At 38.1% G+C, this 22,019-nt stretch overlaps 1 protein-coding gene across 3 annotated transcripts in view; it reads right to left on the reverse strand.

Moving 5' to 3' along the window:
- The window catches only part of IREB2 (iron responsive element binding protein 2), a gene marked incomplete in the record, with an annotated part of 432,524 nt that extends 416,279 nt beyond the window's left edge, over positions 1 to 16,245 (reverse strand). For all 3 annotated transcript variants that reach the window (XM_053717273.1, XM_053717272.1, XM_053717271.1), the window contains 2 exon segments: positions 15,932 to 15,992; positions 16,087 to 16,245. Coding sequence is in view for 2 of the 3 variants with exons in the window: in XM_053717272.1 (XP_053573247.1) it covers positions 15,932 to 15,938 (7 nt within the window).
- Between the last annotated feature and the right edge of the window lie 5,774 nt (positions 16,246 to 22,019).

Genomic DNA, 22,019 nt, shown 5'->3' on the forward strand with positions numbered 1-22,019 from the left:
CACCAAATTTTCACCACAGCGTCTTAAAGCCTTGAAAATATTGCACACCAATTTTGGAAGCTTTAACCCTTAAAATAACGGAACCGGAGCCGTTTTAAGCTTTAAACCCCTTTACAGTCCCTGGTATCTGCTTTGCTGAGACCCAACCAAACCCAAAGGGGAATACGATACCAAATGACGCCTTCAGAAGTCTTTTATAAGTATCAGAGCTCCTCTCACATGCGACTGCATGCCATGCCTCTCAAAAACAAGTGCGCAACACCGGCGCGAAAATGAGACTCTGCCTATGCTTTGGGAAAGCCCCTAAAGAATAAGGTGTCTAAAACAGTGCCTGCCGATATTATTATATCAAAATACCCAGATAAAATGATTCCTCAAGGCTAAATATGTGTTAATAATCAATCGATTTAGCCCAGAAAAAGTCTACAGTTTAAATAAGCCCTTGTGAAGCCCTTATTTACAATCGTAATAAACATGGCTTACCGGATCCCATAGGGAAAATGACAGCTTCCAGCATTACATCGTCTTGTTAGAATGTGTCATACCTCAAGCAGCAAGGGACTGCAAACTGTTCCCCCAACTGAAGTTAATTGCTCTCAACAGTCCTGTGTGGAACAGCCATGGATTTTAGTTACGGTTGCTAAAATCATTTTCCTCATACAAACAGAATTCTTCATCTCTTTTCTGTTTCTGAGTAAATAGTACGTACCAGCACTATTTGAAAATAACAAACTCTTGATTGAATAATGAAAAACTACAGTTAAACACTAAAAAACTCTAAGCCATCTCCGTGGAGATGTTGCCTGTACAACGGCAAAGAGAATGACTGGGGTAGGCGGAGCCTAGGAGGGATCATGTGACCAGCTTTGCTGGGCTCTTTGCCATTTCCTGTTGGGGAAGAGAATATCCCACAAGTAAGGATGACGCCGTGGACCGGACACACCTATGTTGGAGAAAGGTGTTATTTTTTAAAATTACAGAATTAGCACAATGTTTATGTAGATTTACATTCCCACAAGTCTCTCTGGTGGTGTGGAATATTTTTAGTCCAAAGTAGCAGTAGCACTCCAATCTCTTTAAAATCATCTATTGAGCTCCATAGCAAAAAGACAATGTTTCAGGTATTACCCCTTAAAGGGACACTACACCCAAATGTTTTCTTTCATGGTTCAGATGGTTTCATGGCCTCCAATAAGCAAGCGTTATCCATGGTGCTGAACCTAAAATGGGCTGGCTGCTAAGATTTACATTCCTGCTTTTAAAATAAAGATAGCAAGAGAACAAAGAAAAATTGATAATAGGAGTAAATTAGAAAGTTGCTTAAAATCTCATGCTCCGATTCATGAAAGAAATTTGGGTTCAGTGTCCCTTTAATCATGTCACACACACATACATACATTTTTTTTAAATTAAACTCATGCATTTAAATGCCATAAATCTTGACCATCAATCTAACACAAACCATTGACTCCTTATTCCATAAAATACTATGTATCTTGCACTCCGTCTAGTGATTCGTCCCAATCCACATATAGTGACATGATGTAACCAAATATACATAATACATCCTACTCCTTCAGGCCAAAGGGCATAAATAAAGATTAAGAGATGTCTTTTTTCCCATGAAATTTTGTATGAAATATTAGTGATCACCAGAGGCAGTAGTATGTATTATGTGTTTAAAAGGGGCAGTCTACACCAGAATATTTGTTTAAAAAGATAATCCCTTTATTCCCAAGTTTTGCATAACCAACACAGTTCTATAAATACACTTTTTACCTTTGTGATTACCCTGTATCTAAGCCTCTGCAAACTGCCCCCTTATCTCATTTCTTTTGACAGACATCCATTTTAGCCAATCAGAGCTGGCTCACTGGAACTCCACATGCATGAGCACAGTGTTATCTATATGACACACATGAACTAACACCCTCCGGTGGTGAAAAAAAAATTGTCAAAATGCTTTGAGAGAAGAGGCAGCCTCCAAGGGCTTAGAAATTAGCATACAAACCTCCTAGATTTTGCATTAAACTAAGAATACCAAGAGAACAAAGCAAAATTGGTGCTAAAAGTCAATTGGAAAAATTGTTAAAAAATTACATTCTCTATCTGAATCATGAATGTTTATTTGGGACTAGACTGTCCCTTTAACTATATGTGGATATTGGGATAAATCATTATAGGGAGTGCAAGATTCATACGGCTAGATTAAGAGTTTTGTGTTATGAAGGGTACGGTGCCAACTTGCATGTTATTGTCACCGCTCACTTACCTACAGCGCTGGTATTACAGGTTTTCATAAACCCGGCGTTAACAGGCAAGAAGTCAGCGTAGAGCAAAATTGTGCTCCATACCGCACTCCAATACCAGCGCTGCTTAAGTCAGCGTTGAGCTGGTTGTACGTGCTTGTGCACGATTTCCCCATAGACATCAATGGGGAGAGCCGGCTGAAAAAAAAAGCCTAACATCTGCAATAAAGCAGCGTAAAGCTCAGTAACGCAGCCCCATTGATTCCTATGGGAAAAGAAAATGTATGTTTACACCTAACACCCCAACATAAACCCCAAGTCTAAAGACCCCAAATCTTACACTTAACCCCTAATCTGCTGCCCCCGACACCTACATTATACTTATTAACCCCTACTCTGCCACTCCGGACATCGCCGCGACTATAATAAACATATTAACCTCTAAACCGCCGCACTTCCGCATCGCAAACACTAGTTAAATATTAGTTACCCCTAATCTGACGCCCCTAAAATTGCCGCCGCCTACCTACATTTATTAACCCTTAATCTGCCGCCCCCAACGTCGCCGCCACTATACTAAAATTTATTAACCCCTAAACCCTAACCCTCCCTAACTTAAATATAATTAAAATAAATCTAAATAAAACCGACTATTAATAACTAAATAGTTCCTATTTAAAACTAAATACTTACCTATAAAATAAACCCTAAGCTAGCTACAATATAACTAATAGTTACATTGTAGCTATCTTAAAGTTTATTTTTATTTTACAGGCAAGTTTGTATTTATTTTAACTAGGTAGAGTAGTTACTAAATAGTTAATTATTTACTAACTACCTAGTTAAAATAAGTACAAATGTACCTGTAAAATAAAACCTAACCTTACACTACAATTAAATAAATTAACTAAATTAAATACAAATTACAAAAAATACTAAATTACACAAAATAAAAAAAAAGAAATTATCAGATATTTAAACTAATTACACTTAATCCAATAACCCTATCAAAATGAAAAAAGCCCCCCCCAAAATTAAAAAAAAACCCTAGCCTAAACTAAACTAAACTACCAATAGCCCTTAAAAGGGCCTTTTGCGGGCATTGCCCCAAAGAAATCAGCTCTTTTACCTGTAAAAAATAAAACAAACAACGCCCCCCACCCCAACAGTAAAACCCACCACCCACACAACCAACCACCCAAATAAAATCCTAACTAATAAAACCTAAGCTCCCCACCATTGCAATGAAAAGGGCATTTAGATGGGCATTGCCTTTAAAAAGGGCATTTAGCTCTATTGCTGCCCAAAACCTAATCTAAAACTAACCCCCCCCCCCAATAAACCCTTAAAAAAAACTAACACTAACCCCCGAAGGTCCACTTACAGTTTTGAAGACCGGACATCCATCCTAAACGAAGCCGGGAGAAGTCCTCAGCGAAGCGGCAAGACGTCCTCAACGAAGCCGGGAGAAGTCTTCATCCAAGCCGGCAGAAGTGGTCCTCCAGACGGGCAGAAGTCTTCATCCAGACGGCATCTTCTATCTTCATCCATCCGGTGCGGAACGGGTCCATCTTCAAGACATCCGGCGCAGAGCATCCTCTTCTTCTGACGACTAAAGACGAATGAAGGTTCCTTTAAATGACGTCATCCAAGATAGCGTCCCTTTAATTCCGATTGGCTGATAGAATCAGCCAATCGGAATTAAAGGGACAAGCTGAGGTAAAGGGTATAAAAAAAAATAGTCTTCAAAAGTAAGAAACCAGAGGGAAATATCACAAGAGAGCTTCTAAGACTAAATGGCAAATCCCAGAAAGGTATAAATGTTTTAGTAAAAGGTTGGATATGAGCCAAGGCTTTGAGAAAAACTGAATAATTGGAGGATCTTGAAGGATCTTGAGCCCACTTAATTCCAGAAACGTGAACCTTTAAAGCTCGAGCACTTAGGCCCTGAAGAAATTCATCATGTATAAAGTCAAGTAAATGAGACTTGCATTGAAGCTGTAGAGGCTTGATGATTGAGCATCATTGAAGAGAAAATATCCCAAATTATGTAATAGATTCTGGAAGTATAACCTTTTCTAGCTTGTAAAAGAGTTTCAATAACAGAAGTTGAAATATTCATTAGACTCAATCTGGAGACTTTGGCAAACATGCCATCAGCTTGAATACTTTTGGCATTGGATGAAACACAGGACCTTAGCTGAACTGGAAGATGCCAAAGACGCAGAATTGCCATTCTCTGAATCAGAGGGAACCTTTAACAGCTTGATGATGAACTGATGAATTTCTTCCATCTTTACTGGATCCTTTGGGAGTGGTGAATTATCCAAGCGAGGTAAAAAGAGGCTTCTTTCTGAATTATAGTTCATAACCTTCTGATAGAAGATTGAGGAGCCATCTGTCTGAGATACTGGTTGCCCAAACCTCCATGAATCTTGCAATTCTGCCTCCAACCAGAGGAGGCATAATTTCCTGGTTAGAAATTGATTTTCCAAGAACCCTAACCCTGGTCTGAGACTGAGATTTCCACTCCTGGGAATGAAAGGAATCCATCTTAAAGAAAGCTTAAAATTCTGATATGAAGTTTGTCGCTTGTGAGCATAGAAAAAATTCTTTCTTGTCTTAGGAGCAGAAGGGAGAAAAAGGACTTTTAACTCCAAATCTCTTTGTGATTGCGCTTACCAAACAGCATATATTCTTTCAATGGAAAGCCAAAAAGGTTAACCTTGGAACCAGGATCAGTGTCCAAATGACGTAACCACAAGGCTCTATGCACCAAATAAGCATTAAGCTCTAACATCTCTGAAGCAACAAGAAAAAATTAGGCTACCTTATTAAAATCTGTAATGAAAGGTAAAATATATTTAAATCGTTAGGTAGAGATTGAGACTTTCTGAGACCAGACTTCAGAAGCCTTAAGAGCAGCAAACATAGCTAATATAGGATTAAATACAGCTCCCTGCGGCATAAAAACTTATTTTTAAATTTTGATCTATTTTCTTATTCATACCATCTCTAAAATTACCAGCGTCACCAGTTTATAAAAAAATAAAATCATCTTTTTAGATAATCTTGCAATAGCAGCATCCAGAGAATGGAAGCTTTTATGCAAGGGAAATGATTTATACATTTTCTCTGATATTCCCAATTATCTTTCAGGTTTAGAAAAATTATTTAAATAAATATTTGTAATGGACTCAGATACTGGAAAAACCATAGCAAGCTCAGAAACAAACAAACCAATCATTAGAAATGTGTGGCTGTTTATTCTCAATATCCAAAACATTTAATAAATTCACATAAAGTTGAAGAAACAAAAGATGTTGGTGTAGAAACTTCAGAAACAATTTCCCCATCAGAGACATGTGCACAAATATAATATGAGCAACAGGGAGCTTGCTCAGGTGCAGAAGAGGCACAAAGGCTTCCACCATAACTTTTCCTAAGACAAGCTTTACACAACTTCTTATTCTACCAACAATGATTTTCACAGATAGAACAGGTGGGCGTAAGCAGTGGCTCAGGGCTTGAAAAACAATAAGCCAGTATAAACACGTGTGATAAAACATAGTAAAAACAATGTACACAGTTCCAAAAAATAAATGTAACATACCTTGCTTTAGTGTCAGAGGAATCGTGGACAGACACAATCTCAGAAGCAGTATCCTTCATATTGTTGTCTGCATAAATACAGATAACATAGGAATTTTGAGGCATAAAATCAACCCCAAGGCTATCCCCAGATAACAGGCAAGATCCAGCTGACATACCAGCAACTTGCAGAAAAAATAATTTGGGGAGTTCAAATTGATTATGGAAAGCAGCAGAGGAATGCTACCAGTAAGCCAACACACCAAGGCTTTAAATATTGGCACATGTGCCAACCGGAAAAGCCCTCAGATGCAGCCCCCGTGACGTCGCAGGATGGTGGCCTCCACAAGACAACCTCGGATGAAGAATCCACCACCTGCACAGGACTACAGTGCCCCAGGACAAAGTTCTTGCTGTGCATGAACACAGGTAAGTAAAACCTACAGCAAAACCAGACATTGCCCACACACCAACGATTTGAAAATCTTCTATATGAAAAAATTAAGAGGGTCTCACAGCTCTGTCCACCTTGAAAGCTGGACAGAACTATGTGGAGGGGGTGATACTGTCTGGGAGTTACCTATGTAAAGGTAACAAGGGGAATAGGAGGGAGGGATCATCACTGGTAGGTAATTATATTTTCAAAGGGGTCTTGTGTAAAGAGATATGGGTTAACACAGTAAATTATTGGAAGAAGTTATGACTCCACTGAGAGGAAAGCGAGTTGTCTCCCCTATGCTTGCACTCTAAAAGGTATTGATAGCATGTTTGTAGCTACTAGAGAGCTTATAAATCTGTGAAAACTAAAGGTTTATAAGGCAGGCCTGACCTTATTTAACCTCTTAAGGACATATGACGGAATTTTTCTGTCATAAAACAATTGAGCAAAGTGAAAGCTGTGTCCTTAAAAGGGTTAAAGAGAGGGAGATTGCAACAAATAAACGGGTCAACTATATTCAGGCCAAACCCGAACACTCTTGCACAGCAAAACATTTTTGCAGAGTACACAATATGCATAATAGCACATAAACACAAACTCCTGTTTATGAGACTTTACGAGACTGAGAAAGGCTGTCAGGAAGCATAGTGCTGTATGCTTTTCTTTTCTCTCGCTAGTTTGCCTTTCTGTGGTTAGTAGGCTTTCACAGCACCCCCTTGTGTCAGCTTGGGACAGCAGGCGGAGCCACAACCTGAGCCTGTGACACGCGCCGTGTGATTTCGGTGGATTCACCGGAGGTGAGAGTCACACACCGGCTTTGCACAAATACGGCAATTGTTGTTAAAAACCTCAATAAGTGTAGGATATTTTTATGTCAGTGTGCCAATGTCAGCACTATCCTCCCCTCTGGCCACTTAGTAGGCAGCTAAGCTTAGTACAGGTAGCCCTCAGTTTACGCCGGGGTTAGGTTCCAGAAGGAATGGTTGTAAATCGAAACCGTTGTAAATTGAAACCCAGTTTATAGTAAAGTCAATGGTAAGTGAGGGAGTTAGGTTCCAGGCCCCTTTAAAAATTGTCATAAGCAACACCTAATACATTATTTTTAAAGCTTTGAAATGAAGACTTTAAATGCTAAACAGCATAATAAACCTAATAAAATAATCATAGAATACAGAATATATAATTAAACTAAGTTAAATGAACAAAAACATTTGCTAAACAGCATTATAAACCTAATAAAAAAAAATCACACAACACAGACTTAACTTGCATTTGTCTGCAAACAGTTATTTCTATGCATTCCAATTTGGAGTGATTTATAGACAGGAAGATCTTGTTCTTTTGAAATCTGCTCAATAGCTCAGGTCTGGTTAAACTGATTAATTTCAGCTTACTTGGCTTTGCTGCAACACAAGCGGACAGCTCCACCTCCTGGCTATTTTAATAAATGCACTGCTTCTCAATGCTTTTCAATAGCAGTCACATGACTGGAAAAAAAGGTTGTTATTCTGAAACGGTGTAAATTGAACCGTTGTAAACCGAGGGCCACCTGTACTCAGGTGGGTGTCAGTGTCCGTTCCCTCCGGTTCTAATGATGGGCAGATGGGAGTGCAGCTGGGGAACCACTAGAAAGGACAATTTGCTTGTGCTTGGACTCCGCTTTTAGTCACCATGGTGATCTGTTGCCTTTAACATTAGTTTAAACAAAAAAAAATACAAATCAGCTGTCGACCAACTAGTTATATGCAAATATTCACTCATTACATTCTCTTTTGGGCTGGGAATTGTATTTTTAGAATTAGGTTATGGACTATTGGACTTAACGTCTTAGAAGAAAAACTATTATACAGGATAAAATGAGCATGTAGTGTAGATGTAAATTGCAGAATCTTTTACTGCTGCTTCTGTGTAGGATCTGGCAGCTGTGTTATTAAATACTGATTTATGTGAATAGTGTATGTGTACTGTATTTTCTGTGCCTGCAATTCATATGGCCTCATCCAAAATGCAAATCTAAGCAAACTAAAAAACATAATTTATGTAAGAACTTACCTGATAAATTCATTTCTTTCATATTAACAAGAGTCCATGAGCTAGTGACGTATGGGATATACATTCCTACCAGGAGGGGCAAAGTTTCCCAAACCTTAAAATGCCTATAAATACACCCCTCACCACACCCACAAATCAGTTTAACGAATAGCCAAGAAGTGGGGTGATAAGAAAAAAAGTGCGAAGCATATAAAATAAGGAATTGGAATAATTGTGCTTTATACAAAAAAATCATAACCACCACAAAAAAGGGTGGGCCTCATGGACTCTTGTTAATATGAAAGAAATGAATTTATCAGGTAAGTTCTTACATAAATTATGTTTTCTTTCATGTAATTAACAAGAGTCCATGAGCTAGTGACGTATGGGATAATGACTACCCAAGATGTGGATCTTTCCACACAAGAGTCACTAGAGAGGGAGGGATAAAATAAAGACAGCCAATTCCTGCTGAAAATAATCCACACCCAAAATAAAGTTTAACAAAAAACATAAGCAGAAGATTCAAACTGAAACCGCTGCCTGAAGAACTTTTCTACCAAAAACTGCTTCAGAAGAAGAAAATACATCAAAATGGTAGAATTTAGTAAAAGTATGCAAAGAGGACCAAGTTGCTGCTTTGCACATCTGGTCAACCGAAGCTTCATTCCTAAACGCCCAAGAAGTAGATACTGACCTAGTAGAATGAGCTGTAATTCTCTGAGGCGGAATTTTACCCGACTCAACATAGGCAAGATGAATTAAAGATTTCAACCAAGATGCCAAAGAAATGGCAGAAGCTTTCTGGCCTTTCCTAGAACCGGAAAAGATAACAAATAGACTAGAAGTCTTACGGAAAGATTTCGTAGCTTCAACATAATATTTCAAAGCTCTAACAACATCCAAAGAATGCAATGATTTCTCCTTAGAATTCTTAGGATTAGGACATAATGAAGGAACCACAATTTCTCTACTAATGTTGTTGGAATTCACAACTTTAGGTAAAAATTCAAAAGAAGTTCGCAACACCGCCTTATCCTGATGAAAAATCAGAAAAGGAGACTCACACGAAAGAGCAGATAATTCAGAAACTCTTCTAGCAGAAGAGATGGCCAAAAGGAACAAAACTTTCCAAGAAAGTAATTTAATGTTCAATGAATGCATAGGTTCAAACGGAGGAGCTTGAAGAGCTCCCAGAACCAAATTCAAACTCCAAGGAGGAGAAATTGACTTAATGACAGGTTTTATACGAACCAAAGCTTGTACAAAACAATGAATATCAGGAAGAATAGCAATCTTTCTGTGAAAAAGAACAGAAAGAGCGGAGATTTGTCCTTTCAAAGAACTTGCGGACAAACCCTTATCTAAACCATCCTGAAGAAACTGTAAAATTCTCGGTATTCTAAAAGAATGCCAAGAAAAATGATGAGAAAGACACCAAGAAATATAAGTCTTCCAGACTCTATAATATATCTCTCGAGATACAGATTTACGAGCCTGTAACATAGTATTAATCACGGAGTCAGAGAAACCTCTATGACCAAGAATCAAGCGTTCAATCTCCATACCTTTAAATTTAAGGATTTCAGATCCGGATGGAAAAGAGGACCTTGTGACAGAAGGTCTGGTCTTAACGGAAGAGTCCATGGTTGGCAAGATGCCATCCGGACAAGATCCGCATACCAAAACCTGTGAGGCCATGCCGGAGCTATTAGCAGAACAAACGAGCATTCCCTCAGAATCTTGGAGATAACTCTTGGAAGAAGAACTAGAGGCGGAAAGATATAGGCAGGATGATACTTCCAAGGAAGTGATAATGCATCCACTGCCTCCGCCTGAGGATCCCGGGATCTGGACAGATACCTGGGAAGTTTCTTGTTTAGATGAGAGGCCATCAGATCTATCTCTGGGAGCCCCCACATTTGAACAATCTGAAGAAATACCTCTGGGTGAAGAGACCATTCGCCCGGATGCAACGTTTGGCGACTGAGATAATCCGCTTCCCAATTGTCTACACCTGGGATATGAACCGCAGAGATTAGACAGGAGCTGGATTCCGCCCAAACTAAAATTCGAGATACTTCTTTCATAGCCAGAGGACTGTGAGTCCCTCCTTGATGATTGATGTATGCCACAGTTGTGACATTGTCTGTCTGAAAACAAATGAACGATTCTCTCTTCAGAAGAGGCCAAAACTGAAGAGCTCTGAAAACTGCACGGAGTTCCAAGATATTGATCGGTAATCTCACCTCCTGAGATTCCCAAACTCCTTGTGCCGTCAGAGATCCCCACACAGCTCCCCAACCTGTGAGACTTGCATCTGTTGAAATTACAGTCCAGGTCGGAAGAACAAAAGAAGCCCCCTGAATTAAACGAAGGTGATCTGTCCACCACGTTAGAGAGTGCCGAACAATCGGTTTTAAAGATATTAATTGATATATCTTCGTGTAATCCCTGCACCATTGGTTCAGCATACAGAGCTGAAGAGGTCGCATGTGAAAACGAGGAAAGGGGATCGCGTCCGATGCAGCAGTCATAAGACCTAGAATTTCCATGCATAAGGCTACCGAAGGGAATGATTGAGACTGAAGGTTTCGACAGGCTGTAATCAATTTTAGACGTCTCTTGTCTGTTAAAGACAGAGTCATGGACACTGAATCTATCTGGAAACCCAGAAAGGTTACCCTTGTTTGAGGAATCAAAGAACTTTTTGGTAAATTGATCCTCCAACCATGATCTTGAAGAAACAACACAAGTCGATTCGTATGAGACTCTGCTAAATGTAAAGACTGAGCAAGTACCAAGATATCGTCCAAATAAGGAAATACCACAATACCCTGTTCTCTGATTACAGACAGAAGGGCACCGAGAATCTTTGTGAAAATTCTTGGAGCTGTAGCAAGGCCAAACGGTAGAGCCACAAATTGGTAATGCTTGTCTAGAAAAGAGAATCTCAGGAACTGATAATGATCTGGATGAATCGGAATATGCAGATATGCATCCTGTAAATCTATTGTGGACATATAATTCCCTTGCTGAACAAAAGGCAATATAGTCCTTACAGTTACCATCTTGAACGTTGGTATCCTTACATAACGATTCAATAATTTTAGATCCAGAACTGGTCTGAAGGAATTCTCCTTCTTTGGTACAATGAAGAGATTTGAATAAAACCCCATCCCCTGTTCCGGAACTGGAACTGGCATAATTACTCCAGCCAACTCTAGATCTGAAACACAATTCAGAAATGCTTGAGCTTTCACTGGATTTACTGGGACATGGGAAAGAAAAAATCTCTTTGCAGGAGGTCTCATCTTGAAACCAATTCTGTACCCTTCTGAAACAATGTTCTGAATCCAAAGATTGTGAACAGAATTGATCCAAATTTCTTTGAAAAAAAGTAACCTGCCCCCTACCAGCTGAACTGGAATGAGGGCCGTACCTTCATGTGAACTTAGAAGCAGGCTTTGCCTTTCTAGCAGGCTTGGATTTATTCCAGACTGGAGATGGTTTCCAAACTGAAACTGCTCCTGAGGACGAAGGATCAGGCTTTTGTTCTTTGTTGAAACGAAAGGAACGAAAACGATTGTTAGCCCTGTTTTTACCTTTAGACTTTTTATCCTGTGGTAAAAAAGTTCCTTTCCCACCAGTAACAGTTGAAATAATAGAATCCAACTGAGAACCAAATAATTTGTTTCCCTGGAAAGAAATGGAAAGTAGAGTTGATTTAGAAGCCATATCAGCATTCCAGGTCTTAAGCCATAAAGCTCTTCTGGCTAAGATAGCCAGAGACATAAACCTAACATCAACTCTAATAATATCAAAAATGGCATCACAGATGAAATTATTAGCATGCTGGAGAAGAATAATAATATCATGAGAATCACGATTTGTTACTTGTTGCGCTAGAGTTTCCAACCAAAAAGTTGAAGCTGCAGCAACATCAGCCAATGATATAGCAGGTCTAAGAAGATTACCTGAACATAGATAAGCTTTTCTTAGAAAAGATTCAATTTTTCTATCTAAAGGATCCTTAAACGAAGTACCATCTGACGTAGGAATGGTAGTACGTTTAGCAAGGGTAGAAATAGCCCCATCAACTTTAGGGATTTTGTCCCAAAATTCTAACCTGTCAGGCGGAACAGGATATAATTGCTTAAAACGTTTAGAAGGAGTAAATGAATTACCCAATTTATCCCATTCCTTAGAAATTACTGCAGAAATAGCATTAGGAACAGGAAAGACTTCTGGAATAACCGCAGGAGCTTTAAAAACTTTATCCAAACGTATAGAATTAGTATCAAGAGGACTAGAATCCTCTATTTCTAAAGCAATTAGTACTTCTTTAAGTAAAGAGCGAATAAATTCCATCTTAAATAAATATGAAGATTTATCAGCATCAATCTCTGAGATAGAATCCTCTGAACCAGAAGAGTCCAAAGAATCAGAATGATGGTGTTCATTTAAAAATTCATCTGTAGAGAGAGAAGATTTAAAAGACTTTTTACGTTTACTAGGAGAAATAACAGACAAAGCCTTCTTTATGGATTCAGAAACAAAATCTCTTATGTTATCAGGAACATTCTGCACCTTAGATGTTGAGGGAACTGCAACAGGCAATGGTACATCACTAAAGGAAATATTATCTGCTTTAACAAGTTTGTCATGACAATTATTACAAACAACAGCTGGAGGAATAGCTACCAAAAGTTTACAGCAGATACACTTAGCTTTGGTAGATCCAGCAGGCAGTGGTTTTCCTGTAGTATCTTCTGGCTCAGATGCAACGTGAGACATCTTGCAATATGTAAGAGAAAAAACAACATATAAAGCAAAATAGATCAAATTCCTTATAAGACAGTTTCAGGAATGGGAAAAAAATGCCAAACATCAAGCTTCTAGCAACCAGAAGCAAATGAAAAATGAGACTGAAATAATGTGGAGACAAAAGCGACGCCCATATTTTTTGGCGCCAAATAAGACGCCCACATTATTTGGCGCCTAAATGCTTTTGGCGGCAAAAATGACGCCACATCCGGAACGCCGACATTTTTGGCGCAAAATAACGTCAAAAATGACGCAACTTCCGGCGACACGTATGACGCCGGAAACGGAAAAGAATTTTTGCGCCAAAAAAGTCCGCGCCAAGAATGACGCAATAAAATGAAGCATTTTCAGCCCCCGCGAGCCTAACAGCCCACAGGGAAAAAAGTCAAATTTTTGAGGTAAGAAAAAAATATGATAATTTAAAGCATAATCCCAAATATGAAACTGACTGTCTGGAAATAAGGAAAGTTGAACATTCTGAGTCAAGGCAAATAAATGTTTGAATACATATATTTAGAACTTTATAAATAAAGTGCCCAACCATAGCTTAGAGTGTCACAGAAAATAAGACTTACTTACCCCAGGACACTCATCTACATGTTTGTAGAAAGCCAAACCAGTACTGAAACGAGAATCAGTAGAGGAAATGGTAAATATAAGAGTATATCGTCGATCTGAAAAGGGAGGTAAGAGATGAATCTCTACGACCGATAACAGAGAACCTTATGAAATAGACCCCGTAGAAGGAGATCACTGCATTCAATAGGCAATACTCCTCACATCCCTCTGACATTCACTGCACGCTGAGAGGAAAACCGGGCTCCAACTTGCTGCGGAGCGCATATCAACGTAGAATCTAGCACAAACTTACTTCACCACCTCCCTTGGAGGCAAAGTTTGTAAAACTGATTTGTGGGTGTGGTGAGGGGTGTATTTATAGGCATTTTAAGGTTTGGGAAACTTTGCCCCTCCTGGTAGGAATGTATATCCCATACGTCACTAGCTCATGGACTCTTGTTAATTACATGAAAGAAATACTGTATATTTGTTTAATGTTGACAGATATAAGACATTCTATTGTTATACATTAGTGGGCCTGTGCCAGAATATGAACTCATGATCAAGCCTTGAGTTGATTTTACGGACTGCATAGCTATAGAGCATACTGGGCCCATGAATCGTTAAAAACCAAATACACAGAATCCTGTCAGGAATAACCCCCGGCTTCATTCCAAGGTTAGCCAAAAAGCTGTCTCTAGCAAAGGGTCTTCCACTGCTTTCACCACAACAAACATATTGCTGGACTCCAGTGGTTTACTTTTATGGGCAGATTTAATTAAAGGATTGCCTATAATATAATAAAGAAAACAAAACTTTATGTTGGAGTTTTATATTCACACTCTCTCTCATACCCACACACAAATACACTCACTCACACACAGAAAGCCACACTCCTACACAAAAAGCCACACACGCAAGAGACAACTAACTGTATGCATGTACAGTATTTTACAAATGCACGTCACCTTTTTGGCTGTGGCCTTTTCTTACCAAACACAGGTATTTGCATATCTGGGCTTGACTCTGCTTCAAACCCAGACACATGAAAGGAAACCCAAACTGTTCAGGTGGCAACCCAAGTGACAAATCAAGGATATGATGTCTGGATATGGACAGGACAACTTATAGGCAGGGATACTAGGCACTATGAACAGGTCATTGTTATATAAACGGTTTATTTTTAGTATGTAATGCGTTTTAATATCTAAATAGGAAACTTAATGTAGTAATTAATATGGCTCACAAGGAAGATAAATAAAGATTCCTAGTAGATAGATTATAGTCTCATATACAGCTAATAAGGGTTTTTTTGCAAGCTCATAGAGTGCCTGGGTTTGTTTTGACAGTGGCTTTATTTACACTTTTATATGCAAAGTAAAAAATTGTGGTTGGACCGCTATCGAAAAGTTTGTCATGGAGGGCCTAGACATCATAAAGATCCCAAGTAATATTACATATAAACATGTACAACCAATCTTCAGATAAATATTTAATAAAATGGAATTCCAATGCATTTTAACTATCATAAACCATATGATGACTTGGGTTTTATTTCTGAATAAAATTACTCTTCAATACTTATGTAAATACAAACAAGTCTGATGCAAAATGTATATAAAGTAAAGTTATAAAAAAAGGGGGGGGGGATCACCACGTTATGTGCCATTTAATTGCCACACATTTTAAAATAATTTGTTGCTATGTGGGGCAAAATGTTTACAACGTGAAACACTTGTGGCAGAAAAATATGACAAATACAGGAAAAGTATTCCCAAAACGTGAATTTCATTACATATACATTCCTATTATTGTGAAATTCGACTGTAAAGCATGTTCAGTCAACATAATACACAGTGGCATGCATTGTAGCATTGCTGTTGTATGTTTACTGCTCAAATAAATAAAACTGCTCTTACATCAGTTGGTACTTACTTTAAAGAAGCATACATATTATGTGGAATCATACAGTTCATTGTCAGATAACTGTCATGGCCCAGTGCAGTAGCTGGTGCAGGCTGTTACGCAGAATATTTACTTTTAGGATACAATTTTTGATGTACTTCGGAGGAAGTATCAGAGATATATTTGTGGGTTTCAAGTTTTCACACCATATAGCTATTTAAACAAATGCAGCAATTTGGTAATCATGCAGTACAAATCGTATTTCTTTGATCCGTTAAAAACGGAATAATATTATAGCCGAGGTAATATAGACAACATTGTTTTCTACTACCTGTCATTGTGTTTGTATAGTCCGACTTTCTCCTCTTGTTCCAATGTTCTCCTTCCGGAATCTGAATACATGGGGGGGATACAGGTTTATGGTTATTAATCTAATCTTGTGAGCCGCGTTATAAACCACGGAAGAAGCACTAGCGCTTTGCTTACCTTGTATTAATAAGAGTCCTGACACTACCTGTCACCGGTTATCAGTGGCCTCTGGTCGCTTCACAGTCTGACCCACTCCAGCCCTCTGGCCGCCTCCGGAAGTTCCGCCATATTGGGAGATAAATAGTAATATACAGCAGTGATAACAGCTAGATCCTATACTTCTAAAGGACCTTCTGACATCACTACAGTAATCACATGGTATAGAGACTCGAGTACGTAAAGGGGCGGGAGACTAAAATATATAGGACTGTCTTGTGTGTTGCTTTGCTTGAGTTGCTAGTACTTCTGTATACTATTATAGCTAGCAAAGGGTTTGTTGCGTGGAACATGAATATGGGTTTGGGGAACGTTTAACAGTTCAAATAGCATAATGATCTGGTTGATCACTTTTCTTTCTGCACGTGTCCTTCTGCAGAAATGCTGCATCATGTTCTTTAATAAATCGGCTGCTTGGTATTAGTGTACAAGTAAAACTACATTATTACTGTATTTTAAATGGACTGTAAAGTTCAAACTGAAGGGATTTCCTAAAATGTTTAATATAGAAATTGCTTAAAGGGACATAAAACAAGTTGGGATAGAGACAAAATATAATAATACTAGTCCTAAAGCCCGTTCACACAGGCCACTTTTCCAGTACAGCGGTCCCACCCCTTGCGCTCTCTCCCTCCCCCTCTCTTTTTCTCTCTCCCCCCTCTCTTTTGCTCTATCTCAGCTATCAGACAGTTTAAAAATCCAAGTCAAGCTATCAGACACTGTTTTGGAGCTATCAGACAGGTTTAAAACAGTAGTCAAGCTATCAGACACTTATTTGTTAGTACTTTCTTAAGACTATTAAAGGCTGTACCATACATATATGCTAATAAGAAATGTTTTAATGAATACCACAAGCATTTTTGTTATAAATGTCACTCAAATGTAAAAAAAAAAGTCATATTCAAGCATTTCTCTAAGCGTTAAAAACAAAATTCCCCATTGTGCCACTACATTTTTACCACAGCTAGTTCAAACAATGACCCCACTAAGATATCACAAAGTATGGAAACTTTTTAGTGTGGAATTTTATAAATATAGGGCCCCAAACGTCCCTAAAATTGCAAAAATCATCACTTTCAAGCAATTTCACTTAGGGATAAAAGCAAAATCTCCCATTGTTCCACTAAAATTTCACCACAGCTAGCTCACCCAATGACCCCTCAACGATATCACAAAGTTTGGAGACTTTTTACTGTGGAATTTTAAAAATATAGGGCCCCAAATGTCCCTTGAATTTCATAAATCGTACCTTTTCAGCAAATTCACTTAGGAATAAAAAAGAAATCTCCCATTGTTCCACTAAAATTTCACCACAGCTAGCTCACACAATGACCCCTCTACGGTATCACAAAGTTTGGACCATTTTTACTGTGGAATTTTAAAAATATTGGGCCCCAAATGTCCCTCAAATTGAAAAAATTGTCACTTTCCAAAAATTTCACTTTGGGATAAAAAAGAAATCTCCCATTGTTCCACTAAAATTTCACCACAGCTAGCTCACCCAATGACCCCTCTACAATATCACAAAGTTTGGAGACTTTTTACTGTGGAATTTTAAAAATATAGGGCCCCAAATGTCCCTTGAATTTCATAAATCGGCCCTTTTCAGCAAATTCACTTAGGAATAAAAAAGAAATCTCCCATTGTTCCACTAAAATTTCACCACAGCTAGCTCACACAATGACCCCTCTACGGTATCACTAAGTTTGGACCATTTTTACTGTGGAATTTTAAAAATATTGGGACCCATATGTCCCTCGAATTGCATAAATAGGCCCTTTTCAGCAAATTCACTTAGGAATAAAAAAGAAATCTCCCATTGTTCCACTAAAATTTCACCACAGCTAGCTCACACAATGACCCCTCTATGGTATCACTAAGTTTGGACCATTTTTACTGTTGAATTTTAAAAATATTGGGCCTCAAATGTCCCTCAAATTGAAAAAATAGGCACTTTCCAAAAATTTCACTTTGGGATAAAAAAGAAATCTCCCATTGTTCCACAAAAATTTCACCACAACTAGCTCACCCAATGACCCCTCTACGATATCACAAAGTTAGGAGACTTTTTACTGTGGAATTTTAAAAATATAGGGCCCCAAATGTCCCTTGAATTTCATAAATCTGCCCTTTTCAGCAAATTCACTTAGGAATAAAAAAGAAATCTCCCATTGTTCCACTAAAATCTCACCACAGCTAGCTCACACAATGACCCCTCTACGATATCACAAGGTTTGGAGACTTTTTACTGTGGAATTTTAAAAATATTGGGACCCATATATCCCTCGAATTGAAAAAATTGGCACTTTCCAAAAATTTCACTTTGGGATAAAAAAGAAATCTCCCATTGTTCCACTAAAATTTCACCACAGCTAGCTCACCCAATGACCCCTCTACGATATCACAAAGTTTGCAGACTTTTTACTGTGGAAATTTAAAAATATAGGGCCCCAAATGTCCCTTGAATTTCATAAATCTGCCCTTTTCAGCAAATTCACTTAGGAATAAAAAAGAAATCTCCCATTGTTCCACTAAAATTTCACCACAGCTAGCTCACACAATGACCCCTCTACGGTAATCACTAAGTTTGGACCATTTTTACTGTGGAATTTTAAAAATATTGAGCCCCAAATGTCTCCCAAATTGAAAAAATTGGCACTTTCCAAAAATTTCACTTTGGGATAAAAAAGAAATCTCCCATTGTTCCACTAAAATTTCACCACAGCTAGCTCACCCAATGACCCCTCTACGATATCACAAAGTTTGGAGACTTTTTACTGTGGAAATTTAAAAATATAGGGCCCCAAATGTCCCTTGAATTTCATAAATCTGCCCTTTTCAGCAAATTCACTTAGGAATAAAAAATAAATCTCCCATTGTTCCACTAAAATTTCACCACAGCTAGCTCACCCAATGACCCCTCTACGATATCACAAAGTTTGGAGACTTTTTACTGTGGAATTTTAAAAATATAGGGCCCCAAATGTCCCTTGAATTTCATAAATCGGCCCTTTTCAGCAAATTCACTTAGGAATAAAAAAGAAATCTCCCATTGTTCCACTAAAATTTCACCACAGCTAGCTCACACAATGACCCCTCTACGGTATCACTAAGTTTGGACCATTTTTACTGTGGAATTTCAAAAATATTGGGCCCAAAATGTCCCTCAAATTGAAAAAATTGTCACTTTCCAAAAATTTCACTTTGGGATAAAAAAGAAATCTCCCATTGTTCCACTAAAATTTCACCACAGCTAGCTCACCCAATGACCCCTCTACGATATCACAAAGTTTGCAGACTTTTTACTGTGGAATTTTAAAAATATAGGGCCCCAAATGTCCCTTGAATTTCATAAATCTGCCCTTTTCAGCAAATTCACTTAGGAATAAAAAAGAAATCTCCCATTGTTCCACTAAAATTTCACCACAGCTAGCTCACCCAATGACCCCTCTACGATATCACAAAGTTTGGAGACTTTTTACTGTGGAATTTTAAAAATATAGGGCCCCAAATGTCCCTCGAATTTCATAAATCGGCCCTTTTCAGCAAATTCACTTAGGAATAAAAAAGAAATCTCCCATTGTTCCACTAAAATTTCACCAAAGCTAGCTCACACAATGACCCCTCTACGGTATCACTAAGTTTGGACCATTTTTACTGTGGAATTTCAAAAATATTGGGCCCCAAATGTCCCTCAAATTGAAAAAATTGTCACTTTCCAAAAATTTCACTTAGGAATAAAAAAGAAATCTCCCATTGTTCCACTAAAATTTCACCACAGCTAGCTCACACAATGACCCCTCTACTGTATCACTAAGTTTGGACCATTTTTACTGTGAAATTTTAAAAATATTGAGCCCCAAATGTCTCCCAAATTGAAAAAATTGGCACTTTCCAAAAATTTCACTTTGGGATAAAAAAGAAATCTCCCATTGTTCCACTAAAATTTCACCACAGCTAGCTCACCCAATGACCCCTCTACGATATCACAAAGTTTGGAGACTTTTTACTGTGGAAATTTAAAAATATAGGGCCCCAAATGTCCCTTGAATTTCATAAATCTGCCCTTTTCAGCAAATTCACTTAGGAATAAAAAAGAAATCTCCCATTGTTCCACTAAAATTTCACCACAGCTAGCTCACCCAATGACCCCTCTACGATATCACAAAGTTTGCAGACTTTTTACTGTGGAATTTTAAAAATATAGGGCCCCAAATGTCCCTTGAATTTCATAAATCTGCCCTTTTCAGCAAATTCACTTAGGAATAAAAAAGAAATCTCCCATTGTTCCACAAAAATTTCACCACAGCTAGCTCACCCAATGACCCCTCTACGATATCACAAAGTTTGGAGACTTTTTACTGTGGAATTTTAAAAATATAGGGCCCCAAATGTCCCTTGAATTTCATAAATCGGACCTTTTCAGCAAATTCACTTAGGAATAAAAAAGAAATCTCCCATTGTTCCACTAAAATTTCACAAAAGCTAGCTCACACAATGACCCCTCTACGGTATCACTAAGTTTGGACCATTTTTACTTAGGAATTTCAAAAATATTGGGCCCCAAATGTCCCTCAAATTGAAAAAATTGTCACTTTCCAAAAATTTCACTTAGGAATAAAAAAGAAATCTCCCATTGTTCCACTAAAATTTCACCACAGCTAGCTCACACAATGACCCCTCTACGGTATCACTAAGTTTGGACCATTTTTACTGTGGAATTTTAAAAATATTGAGCCCCAAATGTCTCCCAAATTGAAAAAGTTGGCACTTTCCAAAAATTTCACTTTGGGATAAAAAAGAAATCTCCCATTGTTCCACTAAAATTTCACCACAGCTAGCTCACCCAATGACCCCTCTACGATATCACAAAGTTTGGAGACTTTTTACTGTGGAAATTTAAAAATATAGGGCCCCAAATGTCCCTTGAATTTCATAAATCTGCCCTATTCAGCAAATTCACTTAGGAATAAAAAAGAAATCTCCCATTGTTCCACTAACATTTCACCACAGCTAGCTCACCCAATGACCCCTCTACGATATCACAAAGTTTGGAGACTTTTTACTGTGGAATTTTAAAAATATAGGGCCCCAAATGTCCCTTGAATTTCATAAATCGGCCCTTTTCAGCAAATTCACTTAGGAATAAAAAAGAAATCTCCCATTGTTCCACTAAAATTTCACCAAAGCTAGCTCACACAATGACCCCTCTACGGTATCACTAAGTTTGGACCATTTTTACTGTGGAATTTCAAAAATATTGGGCCCCAAATGTCCCTCAAATTGAAAAAATTGTCACTTTCCAAAAATTTCACTTTGGGATAAAAAAGAAATCTCCCATTGTTCCACTAAAATTTCATGACAGCTAGCTCACCCAATGACCCCTCTACGATATCACAAAGTTTGCAGACTTTTTACTGTGGAAATTTAAAAATATAGGGCCCCAAATGTCCCTTGAATTTCATAAATCTGCCCTTTTCAGCAAATTCACTTAGGAATAAAAAAGAAATCTCCCATTGTTCCACTAAAATTTCACCACAGCTAGCTCACACAATGACCCCTCTACGATATCACTAAGTTTGGACCATTTTTACTGTGGAATTTTAAAAATATTGGGCCCCAAATGTCCCTCAAATTAAAAAAAAATGGCACTTTCCAAAAATTTCACTTTGGGATAAAAAAGAAATCTCCCATTGTTCCACTAAAATTTCACGACAGCTAGCTCACCCAATGACCCCTCAACGATATCACAAAGTTTGGAGACTTTTTACTGTGGAATTTTAAAAATATAGGGCCCCAAATGTCCCTTGAATTTCATAAATCGGCCCTTTTCAGCAAATTCACTTAGGAATAAAAAAGAAATCTCCCATTGTTCCACTAAAATTTCACCACAG

Source organism: Bombina bombina, chromosome 6 (genome assembly GCF_027579735.1).
Source record: "Bombina bombina isolate aBomBom1 chromosome 6, aBomBom1.pri, whole genome shotgun sequence".
Taxonomy (NCBI): Eukaryota; Metazoa; Chordata; class Amphibia; order Anura; family Bombinatoridae; genus Bombina; species Bombina bombina.